Source organism: Onychostoma macrolepis, chromosome 11 (assembly GCF_012432095.1).
Source record: "Onychostoma macrolepis isolate SWU-2019 chromosome 11, ASM1243209v1, whole genome shotgun sequence".
NCBI classification, from domain to species: Eukaryota; Metazoa; Chordata; class Actinopteri; order Cypriniformes; family Cyprinidae; genus Onychostoma; species Onychostoma macrolepis.
The window spans coordinates 7,152,078-7,178,565 of record NC_081165.1 but is presented as its reverse complement, the minus strand read 5'-3'; the positions used below and the strand labels follow the sequence as shown (position 1 = coordinate 7,178,565).

At 39.7% G+C, this 26,488-nt stretch overlaps 2 protein-coding genes across 2 annotated transcripts in view; both read right to left on the bottom strand.

The window, feature by feature from the left end:
- The window catches only part of pparg (peroxisome proliferator-activated receptor gamma), a 31,749-nt gene extending 22,632 nt beyond the window's left edge, over nucleotides 1–9,117 (bottom strand). Inside the window, exon 1 of the mRNA XM_058791253.1 lies at nucleotides 8,998–9,117. Coding sequence (XP_058647236.1) covers nucleotides 8,998–9,043 — 46 coding nt within the window. The 5' untranslated portion in view covers nucleotides 9,044–9,117. The remainder of the gene's footprint in view (nucleotides 1–8,997) is intronic.
- Nucleotides 9,118–11,042: 1,925 nt separating this feature from the next.
- syn2b (synapsin IIb) overlaps nucleotides 11,043–26,488 on the bottom strand; it is a 127,142-nt gene continuing 111,696 nt past the window's right edge. Inside the window, exons 6-13 of the mRNA XM_058791244.1 lie at nucleotides 26,184–26,246; nucleotides 24,876–25,018; nucleotides 24,488–24,562; nucleotides 23,158–23,260; nucleotides 17,802–17,954; nucleotides 16,997–17,063; nucleotides 13,507–14,143; nucleotides 11,043–11,996 (exon numbers count right to left, since the gene is read on the bottom strand). Of these exons, the coding sequence (XP_058647227.1) occupies nucleotides 11,867–11,996; nucleotides 13,507–14,143; nucleotides 16,997–17,063; nucleotides 17,802–17,954; nucleotides 23,158–23,260; nucleotides 24,488–24,562; nucleotides 24,876–25,018; nucleotides 26,184–26,246 (1,371 nt within the window). The 3' untranslated portion in view covers nucleotides 11,043–11,866. The remainder of the gene's footprint in view (nucleotides 11,997–13,506; nucleotides 14,144–16,996; nucleotides 17,064–17,801; nucleotides 17,955–23,157; nucleotides 23,261–24,487; nucleotides 24,563–24,875; nucleotides 25,019–26,183; nucleotides 26,247–26,488) is intronic.

Genomic DNA, 26,488 nt, shown 5'->3' with positions numbered 1-26,488 from the left:
CAACCAAGTCTGATCTTGCAGTGAATGTGGAAGTTGAGACTAAACTCAAAACTAAACATCGACTTGAAGAAACGGATTGAGAAACACGGCCTTGCCCTCCCTGCTTCTGATAACAAAACAACTAGATTTGGTCACGCTTTATTTTAAGGTCCAATTCATTAATCCAAACCATTAATAAACTCCTAATTTGCTGCTTATTAAGAGCTAGTAAGGTAGTTGTTAAGTTTAGGTGTTGGATAATATGAGCTTTATAAGCACTAATGAACAGCCAATATGTTAATAACTGGCATGCTAATAAGCAACTAGTTAATAGTGAGAATCGGTCTCTATACTAAAGTGTTACCCAAGGTTTTTATTAGCCGTGTCAGAACTGTACTGAAATGAACATTCAGATATTTGTTGAAAAAAGGTTGTTTTTCCACCCGTTTGTTCTCTGACAGACTCTGATCCCACAGTAACAGCACATCTCCGGAGCACAAATGCTAAGTTTAATTAAAAATGACACTGAAGTTGTTTTTCAGTGACTATAGTGATTAAAGAGTGAGCTAGTGTTATACTGAGGTGTTGCAGTGCTCGGACAGAGGAGCGATTGTACAGACTTCACTGCTGATGTGAGTAAATCAAGCAAAGCAGTCTGTTATGTGAAATCCTTTCCACAGGGACACTATTGCAACAGGACCGTAATGTTTTTCACTGATATTTCCTAAGAACGTCAAATAAACGCCAAGTCGAAAAAGAATGAGGCCACAGCGTTTTCACATGAGTCTGACAAGAAAGATCCCCCAAAAATAATGGTTCCTTAAAGTTTAAACTTTCAAATGATCAGAGCTCGCCCTCCAAGAAAATCCAGGAAAATACGAAGGTTCACGTGTGATTTTTAAATTGCTTTGCACTGCACGTTACAGAAGCCTGCTGCACTGAAAAAAGGCAGTCGATGTTAAAAGCGTGTACAAGAAGAACCTGCTCGTCCGCATTCAGGTTCAGACTGACGAGGGACTCTACCGCAGACACAAACGACTTCTGTTTCCTTGAAAGATTCCCAATGCTGATTCTGCGAATGATAACACTTCTCAAAATCTGATAAAACGGCACAATTATTATTTTCTCAGGTTCTTGTAATACACACACCTCTCTAAACTGTTTTGTTAATATGGAACAAAAGGGCTTTTGATAAAAACATGCGACCTTCGGCTATTTCATCAGTAACACTTTACAATGAGTTTGCATTAGTTAATGAATTAACTAACACGAACACCACATTTATTACAGTACTTATTCATCTTTGTTAATGTTAGTTAAAGTGCATTAACTAATGTTAACAAACACAACTATTTTAATAATGCATTAGTAAAGGTTGAAATCAACATTAACTAAAATTAATAAATGCTGTAGAAGTATCGTTTACTCTTAGTTCATGTTAACTAATTTAGTTAACTGATGAACCTCATTGTAAAGTGTTACAGTTATTTTTTTATAGACTATTTTTCCCCTACTACACGTTCAAAGCTCCAGAAAGAACAAAAACGGCATAATAGAAGTGTGCATTGCACTGTAAAAATGATTTTTTTTAAAGTTAATATAAAGATTACTGGACTACATTTTACAAGAAATCTCGTTCTAGTTCTCATTTAACGGAGTGTGTTACTTACTGTTTCTGTGCAATGACTTGTGACATTTACTAGCGATTTCTGAGTGCGAACTGCTTCTACACGTCTTATTTGTCAGCGTGTGGTTCTCCTTGTCGCTCTGCATATTCATCACGCCTGGCACACTGCTTGGTTGCAATGAAAATATTCTCCTAAAAAATTCTCCCTTTTGCAGAACAAACGCCAGCAGATGTGTTTGAGAGAGAACGGGTAAAGTCAGTTTTGGCTGCTGAAGTTGACGGTATCAGCCATCACCTGATGCAACTCTTTCCTCAGAAGAAGCATGGGGGAGTTTGCCGGGGGCGGCTCGCTCTCCGGGGAGGGGAGTACCCAGCCTGACCTCAAAGCTTTGTCAGGAAGGGCAGAAGATACAGAAACATATGACTTCCTGACCTCAGCGCTCAGCTACAGTTGCCTCCATGCTGAAGCCTGACCCATGCCCTCTCGCTATGAGTCTCTACCAGACAATAAAGTCGTCTGGACGCCTACTCGGCTGGTACTGATTTTGCACAGCATGCATGTGCCGCTTTGATGCAGCTGTCACGTCATACACGTTTCTGACCACATTTTAGGTAGGCTGGCACAAATCCCTCAACCATGGCACGAGTGGACCCTGATTTATTTTTCTGACGTGTTCAAAAATGAGCTCACCAGGGGTTTTTTCACAGTGCTTTTGGGCATAAGAAAGGAAAGCAGTTAATTACAAATGATCAGTATTTACGATATATACCACCCACCCACTTTTTTTTTTTTGTGAAACCTAAACTATTATGAATGAATGATGACCAATAAACTGAAATTCTTCTGAAAACATTTAAAGTGATAGTTCACCCCAAAACAACAGTAACTAAAATGGTTTGATACACTTAAAAAAAAAAAAAAAAAAACTGCAAAATTCAAGTAAAACACGAGAAAAAACATAAACTTCCGTCATATCAACACAGAACATTTTCATTGTGTGCCCTATTATTTTACTTTTTTAATACTATATCAACATTCTTCTAAATATCTCTCTCTTTTGTGTTCAGCAGATTTGAAGCATCACGAGGATGAATAAATGATCATTGATTAGGGTGAACTATCCCTTTAAAGCAATGCATTCCCGAACTCTCTTTACTTGTTTATTTTGAAGGACTGCGGCGAAACACTGGTCTATAATTTAATGATGAAATCTTTTCGCTATCTCAACACTTTGGTTGATAGCCGTCCAAACCATCTGACAAGTTTCAATTCACAGTTATAAAAGAAACATAAACACTGCACCTAAAGCAAGACATGCTATTAAAAAGAAGGCATCCAGCAACAGCATGCAGAAACTATAGCTCACCCTCCGGAGCCGGGAGCTTCTGCTGAGGTAAGATCCTGGTCGATAAAGCACACTGAACTTTTGACTCAAGCGAATGGGCAGGCGAGTGGCTATTTCTGTGGTTATATTAAATTGAACAGGAACTGAAGAATGTTTTTTGGTTGGTTTTGACACTTCACGGTCTCAGCAAAAGTGCAGACAGCTAAGTATCATGTGGTCCTGCTATGAGGTGTAAGGCTAGCCAGATGACTTCCTGTTGCTTCATTCTCACTAAAACTCTGCTGGTTCCACTTCTCTTCACAGAAGAGTGTCGGAGATGAGCACAGCTTCTAATAAACGGACACACAGAGGCAAAAGTAAAATTAGGCTGTTCACGTGTCGTCTGAAACTTTCAGCTGTCTTAATAAAGAGATACGACAAGACAGCTGATAAGTGTGGACCGATTAAAGTAATTCATTAATGTTTACTGTCCTTGACATGAGTGAGTTTTTAGCCGAGACACTACGGGCAAAAACACTTGTTTTATTTTGTTCATGCATCTGTCAGTTTGAAGATTTTGGGCTTTCTGGCTTTTCATAAAGTATTTTTTTCAAACTAGTGGAAAGAACACACTTTTAAGTGTTCTTCTATATACTGTAAAAAATGACTGTGATTTTAACGGTAAAAAACTGTGATAATGCTACAGTAAAAACCTGTTAAATGGTTAACCTGTTTAATGGTTAAAGTTACTGTAAAATATACAGGGAAAAAACGTAAATTGACGTTCCCAGAATTCCCTGCGTTGCATTTCAAATTTTGTTTGAATTTGACGTTTTTTCTTCAAAATAACTATGCTGCTTCTCAGTTTTTTCTGATCAGTTATGTTTATTAGGGTTGTATGTTACATCTAATGTTGTTAAATGAATGCTTATTGCATATTTCAGTTGAATGAGTGTTTAGTGCTTGTGTGAATGACACTGTGCACCTTCTATATATGTTATTATTTAAAAGCTGCTTGTGATGGGCTTTGGTTCATCATGGACTTTCTTATCACCTCCTGCTTTTGGTGGTTATCAGTGTATTTCAAAGGTACAAAACAGATTTCAGTACTTTAATAGGTTGGTATATCAGTTAATGAAATTACGGTATTTAACTGTACATTTAAGATAACCGTAAAACCTAAAATGTTGTGACCGTATTTTTACGGTAGAATTCCGGCAATCACAGCTGCCGGTTTTGTACCGTAAATTTTACGGAATTTTTTTTACAGTGTAGCACTTTATCTATTTGTGTCTGTAGATTTCAATTACAATACATATCGTTAAAGGCCGTTTTCCAAAATCAAAAATCACTTTACAGTTTCACTCCTAGCTATATTCTGAAGGGGTTTGTTCATACATAACTTGATTTTATACAACATTTTATTCCTAAATAAAATTGGTGAAAATGTATTTGTTTCTGTCGGTTGACAAAAGAGAAATCTAAAATCCCTTCTTTAACATGTTAACAAAATGGAACCACAATTTTGAACCCGGCTTCATCCAAAGTTCAGATTGTCGTTCTAGAATCACACATTTAATTACGTATCACCTCATTTGCATACTTAAATATATATCAATCATGTTCTTAATTCTTAATGTAATCAATCAACTGAGGTTATAATGTTGTATCTATTACATCTATTAGTTTTTATTTTTAAACACAAGATTGAACTACAACCCATTTCAGTGGATTCAAACTATGATTCATCTGGAGATTCATCTCGAAATGGGACATTTGAGTAAGGGACAAACAATCTGTGCTGATGTTAAAGCCAAACGTTCACAAGGGACTTAAGCAAAACCGAAGCTGAATTGTGAAGCTTCTGAAGGATTTGCACAACATCTAAGGACATGAACTTTCTCCCAATTACTTTTAATAGGAATGAGTTAACGGTGAATGGCTCTCCTGAGGGTTCTGCGGAGCTTCCTAAACGGATAAGGAAGGAACATGCTCTCTGTCAAGGCCTTCTCAATGCACTACGGCTACAGATCCCGTGAAATGAGAGGAAGGGTCTTCCCTGTTCCTCGATGTGGACAGGAAAGGGGGTAGAGGTTTAGTTTCGGTCACATCATGACTAAAAACATGCAGCGACGCCGCTACTGTGAAAGAGCTTTGGGAAGCGACCCGGAGCTCGTTCCCAAAAACCTCTCGAGCTGAATGTTTAGTGTCTTGCTGACATCGAACCTTCAGCATGAATTACAGTCTGTGATACGACCGAATCGCAGGGGCTTCTGGACTTCACCCTAAGAGCTCCGTTTCATATCATACGCTTGTTTATGGACATTGTAACATAGTTGTAATTAAATGCCATAAAACCAGAAGATAAGAATGTATACTCACATTCATGACACACGAGCAGGATTTTGGTGTGTAGCGTTGACAAAACCACAAAACCAAAATTCACAAATTCATTTTGCTTTCATTTGATTGGTGCAGTTGTAGTTTTGCAGGCAGTCTATACAAATATGTCTCTGTCGGTTTAAGCAGTTTAAGGAAGGAAAAACATAAAAATGACAAATGTGTTAATGTGACTTATTAATGACAATGTTCTGAATTTCATCTCAAATCTAAAATCCGTTCTTTAACATGTTAACAAAATGGAACCACACTTTTGAACCCGGCTTCATCCAAAATTCAGATTTTTGTTCTAGAATCACGCATTTAATTAGGTAACACCTCATTTGCATACTTAAACATAACATATCAATCAAACAAATTACAATGTTTGCAATTCTTAATGTAATCAATCAACCGAGGTTATAATGTTGTATCTATTAGTTTTTATTTTTATACACAAGATCCAACATGAACTGCTACCCACTTCAGCGGATCTATAAAAATATGTCTCTGTCGGTTTAAACGAAGGAAGGAAAAACATAAAAAACGACAGACTTAATGTACAAATGTGACTTATTAATGACAATGTTCTGAATTTCATCTCATTTTTATGTCATACCTCTGAAATATGAGTATTCAAATCTTGTTTGCAAAATGCACATTTTCTAGGCTGGATTAAACATATGATGCTTAAATGATAAAAAAACAGGTAACACTGCTCCACAACAGACATTCGACTGACTGCAAGTAACTTTGCAAGAACCAACCCTAACGCTACAAGTAGTGCTAAAGTTATATAGTTAGTAGAAAATAGCCTATAGTTAGTAGAAAGTCTAAAATGGATTATCAAAATAATTGTAACCAAAAAGCATTGATAAATTAGCCTCAGTGTTACCCAGATGTCAACATACATCAGTAAAGTGAACCTTCTCTTCACAAACCAACACTGGAGCTCAAGAACGCACACACACACACACACACACACACACACACTGTATACAGCCCATGGATGTATATGCCTCCTCCACGCATGCAATGGTGCCATAACTGGTTCTTGGAACTCAAGTTCCAGCCCATTGAAACGCAAAGCGAAGGAGGTGTCTTTGGATAAGGTGTGGCTTACGGCCTCTAATGAAGTCAATGCTTCTGTATAATCCTGCAATCTGTGTGCGAACACGTGCAAGATAACACACTAAAGCATATCTGGACCGTTTCAAAAGAGACGCAATCCATCATCTTTACACTGAAACCAAACAGCCACTCCTGTAAATGTACACACACACACACACACACACATGCAGACAAACACAAAAACACGCACACACAATGTACTGAGCTTAGACTGAAAAAGCTGTACTGTAAAAATGGTTCTTACTGAGCGTTCAGGTCTCAGTATTTTTAAGTGCACCAAAACTAAATGAGCAAAGTGCAAGAATCTGTCAGCAGCAAGTGCAGCACAAAGTGGCAAGCAGTTTTACATTAAAAATCAGTGTAAAGAGGGTTTCTGCTGCGATTTCCACACCTTACGTTTATGACAACAGGGTAAAGTCCACCACGGTGCACTTCAGTTATATAACAGGACAGACTGTCTCATCTCAAACGGCTAGATTTGTTTCACTCTATACTGTACATTCCCTGAGCTTTCTAACGACTGAAACACGTTGAAAATACAGGATTCAAAATCTAACTCAACCAAAGAAAAAAACAAAACGTAAAAACATAAAAAATATTTTTGGATTTCTAGCTGACTAAGAAAATGTTCTTGCTTCCACTGAAGCACAAGATGTCGTTTTTAAACCATGTTGGCGAACATGAATTCATATTTATATTTCAAATCATAATACATCATTCTGATGATACAGCTTGTAATGGAAAATTCACGTTAAAATAGAAAACACAAACATTTTCACTAGTCTCAGACTTTTGGACTCCACTGTACATGTAAACATTCAAAGACGAACACACACATAAACAACATACTGTACATGAACGTACACATCACAATAAAACACAACAATTACGGGCAGAACTCAGAGTCTAAGTGAAAACATTTCAATTTCGATTTTCAGTTTCTGTTTTTTTTCTCTCCTTTTTTTTCTTCTTGCCCTCCCACTTTTACGATTACTTACTACACAAAAGCACAGTCTGAGCCAAATGACAAAGCTAACCTCAGATTTACTGGTAAAGCAGAATTAGATATTTACTGACCTCTCTTTCATATTAATTTCGCAATTTGTGTTACGTGTCACAAATGTCATAAGGTTCTTTGATTTCCCTAAATAACAGCAGGCCAGACAATGTGCGTTAGTCGCTATTTGTGACTGTCACAAGAATCTGTCTTTAGTTCTTGAATTAAAGAGTGCTTACGTTGGCAAAATTATTTTTTTAATGGATATGCTACTGTAGTTCATGTAACTTCTGCTAATAGATGTCAGCCATCATTACGTAGAGTGATAACACACTATCATAATCTATAATAGATAATATTTTAGTTCAAATTCATATTGTGCAATATCAACAGCCAAATCAATAAACAAACCAACAAAAAAAATCCAGTTTTACGTTTAAAATAATAACCAAATGTCAAAGATTATTATTGTGTTTCTGTCTTTAGAACGCTGAAACATTCATATAGTAATGATAGCAGATTGTGATATGACATTACATACACAGAGCTATAGTTTGAAGAGTATGTTCGCTGGGCAGCTTTACAGAGAATAGTGCTTCTCAAAACCCCAGCGAGCACACAATGGATAGGAAACAACACTGAGGTTTCATATATTTACACGTGGATCTCCATAATGATGCTTAAATCCATTTTAGGCATCTAACAAGTGGCAAATATTTCTGTAAATTTGACACAGAACTTTTACTCAGTCAAAACCTGCAAAGTTAAGACTCCATAAACCAAAATTTGAATCTCAGCTTAAATACAGTTTGTGCTGTGTTTGCTGAAAAATCTCATCTCTGTAGAGGTCTCTTTATAATAACGTTAAAAATAAAGAAAATGTTGAACTAAGCAGCATACAGTGGCCCCAGAAAGTATTTAGACAGATTTGTACATTTAAGAGAAACATATCTGAACATTACAACAAAATATCACATCAAGTACCATCTGTTCTTTAATTCTGAAGGAGTCGGAGCGAATTTGACTTTTCTTTCGGTGTGTTTTTAGTGGCTGTATGAAGTCAGTTTCACACAGGAGTCCTACCAGAGGAACCACAGATAAACACTATCGTTTTATTCGTTTAAATCTATCAAACATTTTACTATTTTTATTTATTTATTTGTTTTTAAATATGTGGAAAGCAATGACATTTAAACAGTGTAGCCAAAATATCCAGATATTTTTTTGAGTCCTCTATAATAATCAATATTTACTGTAAATTCTGCACTATAACAGTCAAACGCTTTCCTCTAAATAAGACAGAAACATCAAGCCTGGTAATGAAGATGATTTTTGGTGAAATCTAATATATAACGTGTCTTAACTCATAAAGCGCAGCTATGCAAAACACCAAACTTTCCTAAATGTTGAAATCTACCAAAACCTATCAAATTAACTCAACTATTAAACACACAAACTAAATCAGTTTATTCGAAGTTTCTCAGAATTCAGCTCAAAAAGTTTACCTTATGCAATTTATTAATATAATTTAATACCATAAGCTGTTTATTCACACTTACCCGAAGTAAATGATGGCTTTTTAAAATTGAAACGGCTGTGCAACATATATGCAAGTTAGCAGACACAAAGTACACGAACTGTTCTCTTCAGTATTCACCTGCTGCTCGCTAGAGGTGGTCTTGAAGTGCACTGACCTGTAGGGGGTCTCTTGAAGGTGTTCGGTGACGCTAGAGACAGTTCCTGCTGCTGTGTGCTGTTGAGTGTGAGAGTCGCAGGAGTTTTCCTGCTGTAGCTCCACAGCTTCAGCTCGGTGTGGGTTATAGATACAGGACTCAGGGTTGAGCTCTGCAAGGCGCAGAGATGCGCGGGGCACTGTACAACTAGCGACGGTGTCTCAAAACCTAGCGCGCTGCCTACCTAGACAGCGTTTATCCTGGGGATTATACGCGCGCGCGCTCTCTCGCACACACACAATAATACGTGCCCGATAGATGTCTAAATAAAGGTCTATATTGAAAATCGCTAAATATTATATTGAACAACATAGATAGGCTGCATACAGATTCGACGCGTATAATTATTCTATTTTAAAACATAATGTAGATGAAGTATTTCTACACGATTGTAAAAACTGTTCTAAATGTGACTAACGATTTAAAATATTCTGTGAGACTGCGTAAAGAGCTACCTATGATGGCCAAAACATATTAAAAAATCCGCACGATGCCCAAAATGACTCTAAATACTCAGATTCGAAATTATACGTTGAAGTTTTCACTAAATATTCAAAAGGATTATTTGAAAATGCCTAAAATTCCAATGGCGTCTAGTTAGACAGCTCGGTGTGGTTTGAGACACGTCCACTCGGTTTCTCCTCCCATCAGGAACACCTTTGGAACACATGGAGCAATGCGGAAGAGCCAAAGAAATCTGTGCCAAATTAACTGCATTACGCCAAGTTTGCGTAACGACGCACTACCGATTTTATTCCACCTGTCAGCACCCGGTGAGATCACGAAAAACGCTTCAAGCGCTAAAACTGGGGATTTAGGCATTTAGCCAAATATCATTTAGCATTTTTATCGATACTTTGGAACTCGTACAGTTAGATGTAAAATAACAATAGGCTACATAATAGCGTTTGGTTTTGTGTTATTGAGGAAGTAAGGCGAACAGTGTTTGTAACTGAGACTACATCAGGTCGTGTCAAGTCTCCTCGCTGGGCAGATCTCTCACCTTCACTCTGTGCCTCTGCTGCATTTCGAAATCCCCTGTAATAGTTATAACAGTAAATGACAGAATATCGTTTCATTGTTTCACATGATCAGACGTTTAGATAATGTGTGATAAAGATAAAGAAAGAGGTTTGACGTCATGATTGGCTCTAACATCATCAATCATATGACTGGACAAAACCATTGAGAGAAAAGGCAGAGAGCTGTGTGTACATATTAGTGTCATTAGCGGGATTGCAATTACGTGCTGATACCATGCATGCATCCCATTTAAAATATTATTTAAAGTTGAACTATTAGTTTTCAAGACATTTGTATTTTCCCTTTATGTTTTTATGGGAATGTAGATTTACATCATCATCAGACCTGTGTAGCTCTTGATTCTGGTGTTAAATGAGTGGTAATGACAAGGCAGTTCAGGGTGCACATTTCCCCGACTCATATTTTGTATAAAGGTGTTAGTTTGGTTTTCTGGATGGGCTATGATGGCATAGGCTGACCATTAACCATTTAACCATAAACAGTTAGCAAAAACATTAGTCATCTACTGCCACCTTCTGGCAAATCGTATTATGAATAGCTCACTTTTACCATCGCTCAGATGAGATTAAAGATTTATTTGTCGCAAAGTACATGAAAAGGACATCTTGATTTGTTTCCCCAAAGCATAATAACCTATTGCAAACCAAATGGCCAGGGTATTGGTGTTTGCACTTACTGATCGGATCCTCTGGTTCTAAAAATGCAAAGAAACAAACAAATACTGCAAAAAGGTTACAGATACATGCACAACAATACGTGTGGCCACTTGATGCTTAGCTGAATGTACATATAATGGGCAGACTGCAAACGGAGCACAGAGCACGCCGGTATGTCAGTGGAATGATACGCCACATGTTTATTGACACTTGTACAGGGAAAACAATTATCACCGGGTCATGCAAAGCAATAGTACTGTGCACAAAGAAAACACAACATGAACAGTGTGACGCCGGAATAAACATATATTCAAATTAAACTCCTGAGATGTTAAACATACAGTACAATACAATATGCAGAGATACTATCAACATGGCACTCATGAATATCTTGACAGGTTGATAAGTGCTGGATGCAAGCTATGTCGCTAAAACACCAGGCGTTCCACTGAAATCCCACCACTGCATTGAAACCGACCAGTCCAAGCATTGATTATTGTAGGAAACTTGAAGAGGAAAGTGCTTTTATAAAGATCCCGAGGTATTGTTGAACTAAAGTCTCACTGGCTAATGCTTACAACACATCAACTAGTTACACGCACACACACACACTACAGGGGATAAACAAGGGAAACTAGTCACAAATATTTGTCTCCGGGTAAAGAAAACACACTATCACGATACAGCTACAACATCGAGGGGCTATAGACGAATTCTGCATACTCCAGCCTCCTGTAACTGATTGCTTAAGAGCCATCCCCTCCTCATTTAAATCCCAGTGTTTCAGAGCAGAGCGACTCAAAAAACGTAAACACCAACATCTCGCGAGAACAATCACTGTACATCACTCTAACCTTCTCAATTAACACTCGGATAATTACAGCAGAGTTGGGAGGAGGGGTTAAATGTACACAGCTACATGGAATTAACCTCAGACCAGGATGCATATCGGTCACTCGAGTGCCTGGCCACCTTTCGGCTGCGGGGTTTTGCCATTAGTCAGAGAACAGGCTTGCAAAAGACTTTCGCAAGTTTCGAATGGTCTCCGCCTTAGCTTCATCCTCGTTGCTGGAGCGGAAAGTCTCGCCAAAGGCATTGAAGGCGTTGGTCAAGGACTGGGATTTGCTGCAAAACAGTGGGAAAAGCAGAAGGCAAGTTTAGATCGTTTTTGAAGTTACGCCTTTGTTTGGGTAGTCGTGTAATTTCAATGAACACGAGAGTAAGGTGTTGAAGGCAGAGGAGCTCAGTCCCAATCATGGAGATGTACCTTCCTGCAGAGTTTTCAGCTCTGAACCAGGCCAGTCACAGGATTCATTTTCAATGGAAAAGCACAAGCAGGTTTGGTGGAGCAGAGCTGATCCCTGCAGGAAGGTAGGACTGCGTTCCAACTCGCATACTGTCCGTCCTATATACTATGCTACGTTAGGATTAGCGGGTCCCAAAACATGCCCTGCTGAAAAAAACAGCATATGCTGTTTAGGTATGTTTTGAAGCATGGTAGCTTGTTTGAGCCAGTTTAAGCTGGTCATGTGCTGGTTTAAGCTGCTCAGGACTACCTCATAACCAGCTAACCAGCTAAGGACCAATCAAGGACCTGCTTAAACCAGCTGCCATGCTTCAAAATATACCAAACAAACATATGCTGTAGTTTTTTAGCAGGGTAGTACATTGAAAATAGCATGCAAAGGTTTTGATATGCAAGAGAACGGATTTGCACTGTTTCTTCGACTTAAGCCCAAAGTGTACTTCACTTTTTATGCGTAAGCGAGGGACAGCGCATAGAGCGTGTGAAGCCTAAAGTACACATCACTTTTTACGCTTATGCGGGGGATGGTTTACAGTGTGCATGACGCAGATTTCATCATCAGAATAGTATGCGTGTACTGTATGCGCGCCACTCTATTTTTATAACCGCGCACGTACGTGCAGGATGCATATGTGCATTGAATTTGTTTTGCAGTAATCAGTTGTTCCACAAGGTGGCAACACTGGCCCAGGCTGTTGTTTCACAGTAGAGAACAAATTTAAAGAGACAGAACAACAACAACAACAAATTAGCGGAGACTGCAACAACAACAGACAGCTGCATTGACAAGTACTTGTGAGTGAGAGGTTATGGGATAACCCAGCTTTGGTTTAAAAGAGTTCAAAAATATTTGTCATCAGTCATAAATTATTAGGAAAAATAGAGCAGACGCCCGCGTTCGCGCCCATCAAATGGAGTACACTTTGAAAGGCATACGCGTACATAAATGAAGGACACTTTGGGCTTTAGGCATACTGGCTACTTTATAGGTCAAAGTTCATGTTAACCACCACTAGCATATAGTATGTATTTTGTATAGCATGCATGTATGGGATTTAGCCCATTTCTCCAGGAGAAGCACCCTAATGCAGGACAGTGGTGTCCTGTCCTGCTTTTGGAGGGCCAGCGTCCTGCAGAGTTTAGCTCCTGTCAGCTCTTGCGTGGAAGTTTCTTGAGAGTTTGAAGACATTGATTTGTTGGTTCAGGTATTTTTAATTAAGGTTGGGGCTAAACTCTGCAGGACAGTGGCCCTCCAGGAATTGCAGAATGGTTTCTTACTCAAAGTTACATGCCTTGCAGCAAGTGATCTCCAAGTGAAAAGATGCTTACTTCAACAGAGGATGGCTTGACTTCTGCTGGGGTGCAGGCTGTTCCTCCACAGGAGGCTGAGATTGGGTGGGTTTCGCTGGGGTAGGTTGGGCCGGGGCCGGGGCCGGGGCGGGAGCAGGGGAAGGAGTTGCTCTAACAGGGGCTTCAGATGGAGCAGTAGTCTGAGCTCGGGCTTCAGGTTTGACTTGCTCTCTGAACACTGGTTTAGGCTGGAGCTGAGGCTTAGCTGGTGACGGGGGTTTAACAGGACCTTTGGCTGGGGATTGCTCTTGAGCAGGGACTGGATCTGGCTGGGTTTGCCCAAGATTCTGATCTGTGTCGCCCAGTTGAGCTTTCGGTTGGGCCTTGGTGGGAGGTGGGGTCTGGGGTTTGGGTTGGAGCTGAGGCTTGGAGTTCCTCCGAACTGGAGGCACAGGCTTTGGGGGAAGTGGTTTGGGAGGTTGGGGTTTTGGGGGCAGTTCCTTTGGCTTCCCTGGAGTGGGTTCAGGTGCTGCTTGAGCCTGGGCTTTGGGCTGCTGCGTGGTGGGCGGTAGAGTTGGGGTAGGGCCTGCTTTGGGCACAGGCTCCTGGGCAGGGACTGGCTCAGGTGTAGGTTCTTGACTCTTAGGTTGTGGGTCTTGGGGTTTCACTGCCCCCCCTAGGTTTAGTACAAAAGAGAGTCATCATATTATAACATTTTTACATGTTGAGGCTTGCAAGAAGGTTTTAAATCCAGCACCGGAAACTTTGCATGATTTATGATAAAAATTAAGGTGCCCCCAAGACTGGCCAAAGTAACCATACAAAGGGTAATGCCCAAGGTAAGAATAGTCATGTCCACAAAAGAAAAAAAAAAAAGTTTTTACTCCAAACAAGCAGACGGGACAGTTAGCTTGCAGCAGTATCATAGGTGTGGACGTGAAGAGTAATAGCTGCAGGTTCACAGCAACAGATCATGCATACAAAAGAACCAAGACCCAGAGGCTGCATGCGCCTTCTTTAAAACAAAGACCACATATCTTTTTGTTTTCACCCCTGGCCTTGTTTGAGATATACTTTGTTGTACGTTTTATACAAAATCAGTGTTCTTTATACAGTGCATAACAAACATAAGGGATAATTGGGATACATGCAGGAGCAGGTAAAATGTGGGAGATTCTTTGAGTATGAGAGAGAATTACGTAATGATCGAGTGAGTGAGGTGTGTCTTGTGGTTCTGCTTGTTTGTTTAAAAATACTTGATTATGTTTCTTGCTATTTCGCTATAAATGAACATACACTGGGATTGACCCTTTTTAGTTTACAAAGACACTCAGAAGAATCTCATGCCTTTCATAAAGGGTATTCCATTTGAAATGAGGCTAACAAAAATATCATTCAGTAACACAGAACAGTAAGTCTGGAAAATGGGAGCTTTATTACTTTGGACATAAGGGGGAAAGACTAGATCTATATCAGACAATAATCACAGGTAAAACCCAAGTACTGGATTTAAAGAGGCAGTGACATCAGCAAAGCCTAATCAACCCAAGTCAATGGGTATAAAGTCAGAGCACACTATGGGACGCTACATCAGCATATAGCGATGGAGATCTGATTCTTCACAAGAATCACGAGTACATTCATTGATTCCATTAGGTATACTTTTCACACAAAAAATATTTCAGATTTTTCCACTCTTTGGTAATGCATGCAAATATACTTAAGTAAACACTTCCCATGCAATATAAGGACATATTTTAAACTCTGAACATAGATACCTCTTGCGCATTATAGATACCATCTTGCATGTTGATAAAACAGTTAAAAACGTCAATATACAGAACAGGCACTACACTGATAACACCCCAGACATCTCTCTTGTACATATTCAGTCTTGTCCAAGAACACTAAGAATCATGTCTTCATAACTGGAAAAGTGAAATATTGCATTACTAAATGTCAAGGCCAAATCCATATCACTATATTAGCTTATGTAATTGAATGTCTTTGCATAAAAAACAGTGACTCCACTGAATGGCTAAAAAGTGGTACCTCTAGCGATACTGTGAAATTGCATTGCATTCATGACGCACAGATGATGGCTGTGAGAGAAAAAATCAAATCAGTTTGTAAACAGTCATAAGATTACTTTAAGAGATCTCTCAAAATAAATTTGCTTTCTTATTTGGGTGAATGTCACAAAAACACGTCCAGGTCACATTTCACGACAAAATCAAAAGAAACCCATTTAACAAAATGAAAAAATCTCATTACTGTAACGAATCCAGATTTTATACTACAAAGTGTTTTGCATTTAAATGGTCAGAAATGAAAGGCAGTACAGCTAATATGCTGTGATATCATCCCAATCATCATGAAAATAATGCTAAACTGCAATGCAAAAAACCTCAATGGTTTTAAAATAGGCTTTATTTTCATTATGCAAAATATAAGGTCTTATTTACTCTTTTGATTTTGGGGGTGATATATTAACATGACACATTCTTGACAGGTTTCTTGTGATTCACCCATTTTGACAATTTCACTACAGTAGGTTTTGTATTGCTCAGAAGGATATATAACATAAGCTGACAGTCAGGACGTCATGGGAGGAAGGACTCATCTGCTAAATCTAGCCTCCTATTCTGAAACCTTCCTTAAACCTGATCCTAAAATTGACTGGCTTAAGTTTGGAATGTAATGGCTATTCAGTTTTATGGCTCCTCGTGGTTATCTGTTTACAGTTCATCAGCCTGAAAGAAAATCTTTTTGGTAACCTCGAGAAAACAAATGTTTAAGACAGTTTCAAACAATTCCAAAGAACTACCTTCTGACACCTCTTTAGAAACCATGCTGGAAATAGTAAAACCACACATCTTATTTTTAAAAAAACAAAGTTATTGAATACACCTGTTGTGTATTCAGCATGTAAACACATGGACTTACAGCAAGCTTGCTTGCACATCACTCATGCAAAACCACAAACACTACATTTAAATAATAATTAAAAAAACACATCAACATCACACATATAGCACGCACACACAAATGTTACAACACACATCCGAAAGCAAAGAAATCTCAGCTAGACGATTAGGAACTACCCTTACTGAAATAGGTTGTACAAAAGGTCAACAAACTTTCATAGTACATATTGACCACACGAGACACCACAGCACTGGACTTTGCGTAGGCACAGTTAGAATTGTTCTTTAGCTGACAACCCTGGAAACCACACGACTAACAAAGGAAACGAATGCAGCCATCAGAAGCAAACGAGGACAGAAAAGTGAACAGTACAGAAAAACACTTCATAGAACGACACAGTCAAGGCAGATTCTGAAGAGCACAAGCTCCAAACTACTGCGTCTGTCACTATCTTAACCTCAACCGGCAGCAGTGAACTGAGCTTTCGTTTTATTGTGGGCTGAACCGTGTATCTGGAATTGTGGCAGTGAAAATCATTTTGCCTGGACTTGTTTTGGTCCGACTGCAACTCCGTTACAGTCGAGAATATACTGTAAACAACCTTGTGGAGGGGGTCGCTGGCCGAGGGTCTTGCTGGGGTCAGTCAGGCTTTCTTTTAAGGCAGCGCTCTGTAGACACACACAAACAAACAAACATACTCAAATGTTTTTCGGTCTTAGCGCATTTCTACTGATTCCACACAAGGGGGCGACACTAGACAGAAAGAGTGAAAACAGCCACAGAAACTTTGCTAATTTAAAGGGACAGTTCACCTAAAAAAAAAAACAATTCTGTCATTATTTACTCATCCTCATGTTGTTCCAAACCTGTATGATTTTTTTTTAAAAGAAGATGTCTCCATGTTTTTTCCCCATACATTTAAAGTCATTGACGTCCCGTGTTGTTTTGGACCCAACTGACTATAATTGTACAGACAAAAAAAGTCTTTAAAACAAATGCATACAGGTTTCTGTAAGTAAATGATGACAAAGTTTACATTTTAGGTTAAATGCAGCCAAAAAGAGTTGTGAAAAAGTTGTTAAAATACTGCATATATTTTTATGTTTTGTGCAGTTTGCTGTGAATTTGTTATTTAATTGGTCGCCCCAAACAGTTCTTATGTGTTAATGTTGCAGTGAATCTGAGGATATACTGTACATTGTGTTCTGAATTATTACCCAAGTGACAAATCAGAAGGATTTCAGTAAAATAAACATTCAAATAGTGGTTTTTCGAAGAAAGTGTAAAGTGTAGTGGTGCTGAATGCCAGTCACACTTTCTTAGGAGCACTACACTCTGAGTGAAATATTTCTGGTACGTCTCTTGTGGTGTTGCAGTGCAGTAGCAGTGGGGTGTGAAAACCGTACTTGTGCAGGTTGTACAGTGGTCGGAGGTCTCTGTGGGGATCGAGCTGTTGTGCGGCCCGAGTCTTGGTTCATCTTGGCCAGAACGATGGCAGCAATCAGCTGACGGTCCTCCAGCTGGTGATCTCCAATCAGCTGCATCGACGAGCCCACCACCTACAGCCAAACACACACAGCAGCATTAACACAGGAAGAGATCCATCCATCCATCCATCCATCCACCCATCCGTCTGTCTATCTATGTATCTGTCTGTCTAGTGTGTGATGTGCTGCTCCTGCTCTCAATGAGGATGTGCTCATTCACTGTGCCAACATAGAAAACTGTTTCCATAGCAACATTGCCATGTCATACTAAGACTCTTACAATGAAGCAAAACATTTCAGCAGCAATCTAATGCTTTGATCATGATAGTTCATCATCTACCATGAGATTATTTGCCCTAAACAAATAGAGAATCTGTAAACTAAAGGAAGAATGATGTCTGTTTTGGAGACAATGAGATGATTTTGTCATTGTGGCACGCCACAGGGAGAAAACAATCATGACCACATCTTTCCATGATGGAAACTCAAAATATTGTCTTTTTTTTAACACATCAAGATAAATTTACTGAAAGCATTGGAAATGAGGTAATGAGATATTTCTGAGAAATGTTATTGTCTTGTGAGATCAAGAAATGTCTCATTTTCCAGGACTTCAAGGACTTCTCCAGGACATTTGTAATGTAATTATGGCAGAAATTAAGGACATGGATCACACCCTAAAGTAATATATTCCTCTCTCATATAGTTTATGGCCATGACTATAAAACTATGAAATGAGCCTCCTAAGTATTCATCACAACAAAATCTTAGAACCAATTTCAATACCATAGCAAAAAAGCATAGCAGTATTTAATTATTTTATTTACCTATTTGAAAATAAATTAAATCAGTTAATTATTAATGCTAATAATATTAAAGAAAAATATATTTTTAAATATTGACATTCAAATATTTAAAATTATTGCTTTAAAATGTATTACAAATTAAAAAAAGCAATTTCTAAAGAACGTATTGCGTAATTTCTTCCAACATTAATTGTTTTGGGCCAGTGGTGAACTGTTCATTCTTGGCTAGAGGAAAACAATTACATTTTTTAAATAATATTTTTCAGGACAACTACAAAATTTTCCATGATATTTTACATTTTCTCTCATTTTCCATGTGTTTTCCAGAACTGGAACATTAGTCATCCGTTTTCCAGGTTTTCTAGGACGCGTGGGAATCCTGAAACATCAGTGATGCCATCGGCTCTCACGTGACCTATTGCGACATTTAAATCAGTTTAGGGGTGAAAGTGTTAAGAACTGGAGAGATGATGGATCAGCTTTCCCCACCTTTGACTCCTTCCTCCGGGACTTCAGGGAGGTTTCTGAACACTCCGCTGAGGGCAAGAGTGCGGGAGAGCAACTGTTAACTCTCTGTCAGGGAAGGAGATCAGCTGCAGAGTATGCCCTATCATTCAGAACGTTGGCAGCTCAAACGACGTGGGTAGAGGATACTCTCAAGCTCCTTTTCAGGAAGGGATTGAATGCTGAACTGCAATCCGAGCTGGCGTGCCGTGACAAGGGGAGAAATCTGAGAGAATTCATGGACTTAACCGTTCACGTTGATAACCTCATCCGATCACGCCGCCCAGGCCGCTCCACACCTCGTGCCATTCCCGAACCCAGCCCAGCAGACGAACCCATGCAGCTGGGATTTACTCACCTGACTCCCCAAGAGAGAGAGCACCGCATGCAGAACCAGTTATGCCTTTACTGCAGTCAGGCCGGCCATGTTAAGGCAACATGCACAGTTCGTCCGGCTACCAGCCCAAGATCGGTGAGTGCGAATGTTACTACAAGTTCCTTAACCTCTAGTCTCAAATTGCCAGTCACGTTAACCATCCAGGCTAAAGTAATTCAAACGACGGCACTTTTACACTCAGGGGCGGCTGGGAATTTTGTATCTGCCGAATTTGTTCAACAATACCATTTGAAACTAACCAATTGTAACTCCTCCTTGGCAGTGTAAGCGCTAGACGGCCACCCACTCGGTGAGGGAAGGATTTGCCCCCTCACCGAGGAAATCAAGATGCAACTTGGAACCTTACACACGGAGACCATTCAGTTTTATGTCATCCAGTCACCCAACCATCCTCTTATCCTTATCCTTCCCTGGCTACGTACTCACAACCCACAAATCTCCTGGAGAGAGGGGCAAATAACGGAATGGGGGTCAACATGCCAGGAGCACTGTCTGCTGAAAATATCTCAACCTAAAGCATTACCAGAACTGAACACAGACATCCCAGATTTGCTGTCTGAGTACGCAGACCTCGCGGAGGCTTTCAGCAAGAAAAGATCTTTACACAGATCTGTAGATTGCGCCATTGAGCTCATCCCAGGTACCACTCCCCCCAAGGGTAGGATTTTTCCGCTCTCTCAGCCAGAGACTGCAGCCATGAAGCAGTATATTGAAGAGGAGTTGGCCAAGGGATTCATTAGACCGTCGACATCTCCTGCGTCAGCAGGCTTCTTCTTCGTAAAGAAGAGAGATGGAGGATTGCGGCCATGCATCGATTACCGGGACCTTAATGACAATACTATCAAGTTCCGTTATCCATTGCCACTAGTTCCTGCTGCCCTTAGTAACTTGGTTATACACCAAGTTAGATCTCCGCAACGCTTATAATCTCATCCGTATCAGAAAGGGAGATGAATGGAAGACGGCATTTTCCACCACTAGTGGGCATTACAAATATCGGGTTATGCCGTTTGGCCTTGCAAACAGTCCTTCAGTCTTCCAGTCATTCATGAATTACATTTTACGGGACATACTCGACAAATGGGTGATCATCTACATCGACGACATCCTGATCTATTCCAACACTATCAAGGAACACGTCCAACACGTTCGGGCAGTTCTTAAACGTCTGATGCAACACCAGCTCAACGCCAAGCTGGAGAAATGCGAATTTCACCAGACAAGCACATCATTCCTGGAACTAAAGACCCGCTTCACGTCTGCTCCCATCCTTAAGCATCCAGACCCCGACCGCCAATTCATCGTCGAGGTCGATGCCTCTAACTCTGGGGTAGGGGCAATCCTCTCGCAACGACATGGTGAGCCTTCCAAAATATTCCCCTGTGCTTTCTTTTCTCGAAAGTTGTCTGCGGCTGAAAGAAACTATGATGTGGGCAATCGTGAGCTCTTGGCCATGAAACTCGCTCTGGAGGAATGGCGCCACTGGCTAGAGGGCGCTACTCACCCATTTGTGGTGCTAACGGACCACAAGAACCTAGAGTATCTACGTTCTGCCAAGCGACTCAACCCACGGCAGGCTAGGTGGGCATTATTCTTCACAAGATTTCGATTTACAGGCCGGGCACCAAGAACACAAAGGCCGACGCTCTCACGTCAGATGGAGAACAGTATTCAGACTGGCACCGGTGATAACATTCCGCCTACCAAGTTACTGGTGGCTCCCGTGCAATGGGACATAATGACTGAGATTGAGCAGATGAACCAACAGATTCAGGCCCGCACTGAGTGCCCAGCTAATCTAACTTTTGTTCCTGAACCCCTCCGACAACGAGTGCTCACGCAGGTACATTTCACACCTAGTTCCGGTCACCCTGGCATAACCGCTACTGAACATCGGCTCAGAAACCGCTTTTGGTGGCCTACATTATCGGCTGACACCACCCAATTTATCAAACAATGCAATACCTGCATCTCTTCAAAGACCCTCAGATAGCTCCCGGCAGGCCTGCTCAAACCACTACCCACACAACGACCCTGGTCTCACATCGCGATTGACTTCATCACAGATTTGCCCAACTCAAAAGGCAACACCACCATCCTGACGATCGTAGATCGATTCTCCAAGGCCTGTCGGCTACTTCCACTGCCCACTGCCTTCGAGACCGCCGAACTGTTGTGCAATCAGGTCTCCCAGAGGACAGACCGTGTGTCAGACCGGGGTCCCCAGTTCACCTCACGGGTCTGGTCCGCTTTCTTCAGGCACCTTAACATTAATATCAGTCTCACGTCAGGCTACCCTCCCCAATCTAACGGGCAGTCAGAACGACTCAATCAGGACGTAATCCGGTTTTTGAGATCCTACTGGAACCACCCGGAAAGACCAGCCCCCCGACCTCGAGGAAGACCCCGGCGCCGCTTGCCTCCTCGTGTCAGGAGCCGCTCACAGGGGGAGGGCTCTGTTACGAACGGAACTCCGGCATTACCTTCTTCTCGCCACCAGAGGGAACTATCGCCCGAATTCTGATCTCATTTTGCCCGGACTCAGTTTCCCATGATCCCACTTACCTGGGCCAATCACCCTGCTACACCTGTCCCTCATTATCTCCCACACATAAGCAGCACTCACACTCTGATCTACGTGAAGTATTGTTTTGCCCACTGACCTTGTGATTGTTCTCCACCTGCCTTGTCTTGGTAAACTTTACTTTGATTTCTTGCCGCCTGCTCTGATCTTTGTTTGCCCTGCTACTCTGTCTCTGCCTAGCCTCCTCCAGTACTGTTTGCTGGCATTTTGACTTTGTCTGTTGGTTTACTCAAAGCTGCTTATGGATCCCACTCTGTCTGACGTACCGTTACAGAAAGGTGGATTCAGGTGCTCAAAAATTGCTTTTTAATAGTGTAATGTAATTTAAAAGTAATCTGGATGTTATGTGTTATATTGTTTAAAATGGTTTTGCTGTAAGGCTGGGATGGAGTTCTAAAATATCACGACAGTACAACATAACAAAACCTATTTATTTTTACTTAGAACAAAACACACTGTGGTTAAATCATTGTGAGCTGACATCACATCAGTGACGCCTGTCTAATGTGACTGGGTTTACTGGCTGCTTTTGGCAGAATTTTACGAACTGTTCGTAATCTTGTTTTGGTCAAATTTGGTGCTTAATGCCGAGTATAAAGCAAATGACCTGAACATGTGTGGATATTAGCAGGAAATGAAAGACTATAGGAGTGTCCTTAGAACATAAACACTTAAGTTCTTCTCTCGCATGAGCAAAAAAAGTGAGTTTCCAAAGAACAATTGCAATGACTCACATTCCTAACAATGGATTTGGCAAGGATTTATGTGTTTTCTGCAAAACCTCACAAAGCATGCACCCATTTGTCTGTGTCCAGGCACAATGCTCAGACACTGTGGTCAACGCCTCCTCTCATAACCATAATCTTCTAACTTATTACACATTTCTGTCTCATTGTCTGGTGTTGATCTTCTACTATCAGCGCACATGCGACAACATAAGAGGTCAGGTGGTTTGAATCAGTGTTTGTGTCACTACGTTCTCACCTCAGTGATATAGTCCTTTCCGTCCTTTCCATGTATGGCTTTAACAGCACAGATGTCCAGACCTCCAAAGACATCCGCACAGGCGTCCACCCACAGCTTATATCTGCAGGACAGAAGAGCTTTCACTTTCCCAGTTCCTGGCTTCTGATCGCTTCACATTGAATTATAAAATGAACTGCCTGTTGAACACCCATTTCAACATCCTGATCTACTTTAGTATGATTCTCACAGAATTGTCAGTACTGCTCATTTTGTTTCCTTCCTGCTACTGGATGTTATAGCTGTGACTTAAACTAATGTCATAGAAATTGACTATTTGGAGAAAATATTTATTTTTTGCTAACAAGGTTGTTCAGCTTGTCATGTGGCAACCCAGGATGATATTTTTGCCTTCATGATTTGTTAGATTTGGATCACTTGGCTGAATCAGCATGCACGCTCTGTCTTTGAGTTATTCTCTCAGATCATTTTGACTTATTAATTTAATCAGCAACTAACGTACAGTATTTGCACAGTGCATATGCATAATTTGTTTTGTATCATTTGGCAGCATATGCACAGTTTTTCTTTCCAACGCTACATTGACTGGACTAATAAACTCTGAAGCAATTCTGTAGCTTGTTCTTTCCGGTCTGTAAAAGCCAATCTGGGATGTGTTTCCTGTACAACCCTGTCATAACTTACTTAACTACTGTAGTATAATGCATTGGTGGAGAAATTAATTAGCTAGTCATGACTGTTTCCCAAAAGCACAGTATTTTTGTAGCACATCCGTCATTCAAACAATGTTGGTTCAGCAATATACTTCTGAATAACTTCTGTTAATTAATCAATTCCAGAATGTATTAATATGAGATTATTGCTGTAAAAAACAAGCATGGACTGCTTTTATTTCCAGATGCTCAAATACGAAAATGTCTTTAAGATGTTCATGATTTCGAATGTAAGTTAAACCCGTTTTTGTTTTACAGATATTTTCCTGATGAAGTGCTTTTTACCAGATATCGTGGCACCTCTGAGTGATTACAGACTTTCAGTTTTATCAACTATTTCATCATACATTTAGCATTCTTACTTCCTATCGGTTATCTGATACACATGCATTTTCCAGAGCAAAACCAGGCCTTGATCGTAAGACAGGTGGCTTATTTTAATGGCTTTTTATGGAATCTACGACTTCCTTTCTGCTGTCATATTGCTGTCATTTTTGCATTATGTATTAAAAGTGTTTTATTGTGCACTAGCATAAAGACAGCATTACTGTACATGGACTAAAAGACTGCACCATTACAGCAAGTTCTTCCAAAGCGTTTCTGTCTGTCTTACTCACTTGTCAGTCATGGCTACTTGCTCCAGCATGGCAGAGCCAGTGTTTGATTTCCAGTTGCCAGAGATAGATGTTCTCCTGTGAATCAAAATCATTTATCATTTCACACAGCACATACTGTAACACATATTCAATGATTTCACCAATCATTATCAAAGGAATGCTTCACCAGAAAATGATCATTTGCTATTGTATGACATCAGAAGATGCATAGACTGCTATTATGATATGATATTTTGTGATTTGATTTTTTGTGATCATTCTCTGCATCCTTTTTGAAGCTTGAAAGCTTCATTAATTGTGAATTCATGGATCAGGAATGACTCGAGGGTCTACCAGCTTGGCATAGATTATCTATTTCTGTAAGCTGTGTTGGTGCAGCTGTACTTACATGTACGCTTTGTAGTCAGAACCGATCTTCTGGACCCTGATGTCGTATTTAGCATCAATGAAAGGCTCTGTGGTGGTGTAGGTTTGAGTGATGGCCACAACACTCGCAATGTCTTGGAAGTCACTGTGATTGTCAACTTTCACCTGCCAAGGCAAAGTTCCATTAATATGTTGTCCTGTTATCAATGGGCTAAGACTCATTAATGGATGAATTGGGTGAAGTGTGTAATTTCGGTGAAATCAGCAGCTTTGAAGGAAGTATTAAACACTTACTCTATCGGCTCTTTTAAAGGAAAACAGGTCAACAATACCATGGTTAAGACACTGGGTGTCATTCACTAATAGTTGTGTGCATTATTAGTATGTATGCACAGAGAACTTCTCACAAGAACATACGCCTAATTTACAACACATGCACAGGTACATTAATTTGTTCTTAACATTGTCCTAAAGTTATTGAATTTGGAGTACTTTAAATTATTCACCACAAATTAAACATCTATGCAAATATTACATCTATAACAAAATACGATATGTATTTTGTCAAGATTATAAAAGTTTTGATTCTAAAAGACCGTAATACATTTTATAATATGACACCCCCGCTAAAACATTTTGAAGTACCGTTTCTATAACGCGATGTCCGATTTCAAAATGGCTTTCATAAATGAATCTATTACTGTTACTACATAATTTGTAACAACAAAAAATGGTAAAATATCTGCTTAGGAGTCTTAGAACTTTCCAATGATATATAGTTTGTCATGATTACATTAGGATTTAATTGTAATATAGAGAAGTAAACTTAGGCGTCCCGTATACGGGATAGTTAAGGGTTAAAAATACTATTATAATAGAAATAAAAATAAATGAAACTTAAATGGTAATTTAAAAAAAGTAAAAGGTAACACTTTATTTTAAGGTGTCCTTGTTACACGTTACATGCACTTACTGTTATAATAACAATAAATTATGCATAATTACATGCAAGTAACACTAAGCCAAACCCTAATCCTAACCCATATAGTAAGTACATGTAGTTAATTAATATTACTCAGTACTTAAATGTATAATTACACTGTAACAAAGACACCATAAAATAAAGTGTAACCCAATAAAATCAAAAGCACATAGTAAAATTACAAAAGAATACTATAAATGACTAAAAACTGAAATTAAAATGAAAACACAGAAATGAAATATTAACAAAAACAATAATAGTAAACAAATAATAATAAAGTAACACGTGCACATGGATAAAATTTAACTCCGACCTTTTGAAGAGCTGTTTTCAAACATTTTATCGTACCTTCCCCATTCCAGAGTGGGCATGTCCGATCTTCACCACCACAGGGAATGTTGGCATTGAGATCTGAAACACAGATTCATTGTTTTCACTGTTGACTTTCTTTAATACGCATGATCCATGTTTGCATTGGTTACTGACTTTTCGAAAGGATCCAGGAACTGGGTTTAATCCCATTTAATCCCAGATACAGGCCAATAAAAACTTTTATTGTTTCAGCATCTGTTAGTCATTTATAATTCTTCAGAAACAGGCATGTTGCTGACAATTACCAAATCCGGCTCATCATATGCAGTCTAGCAATCAAG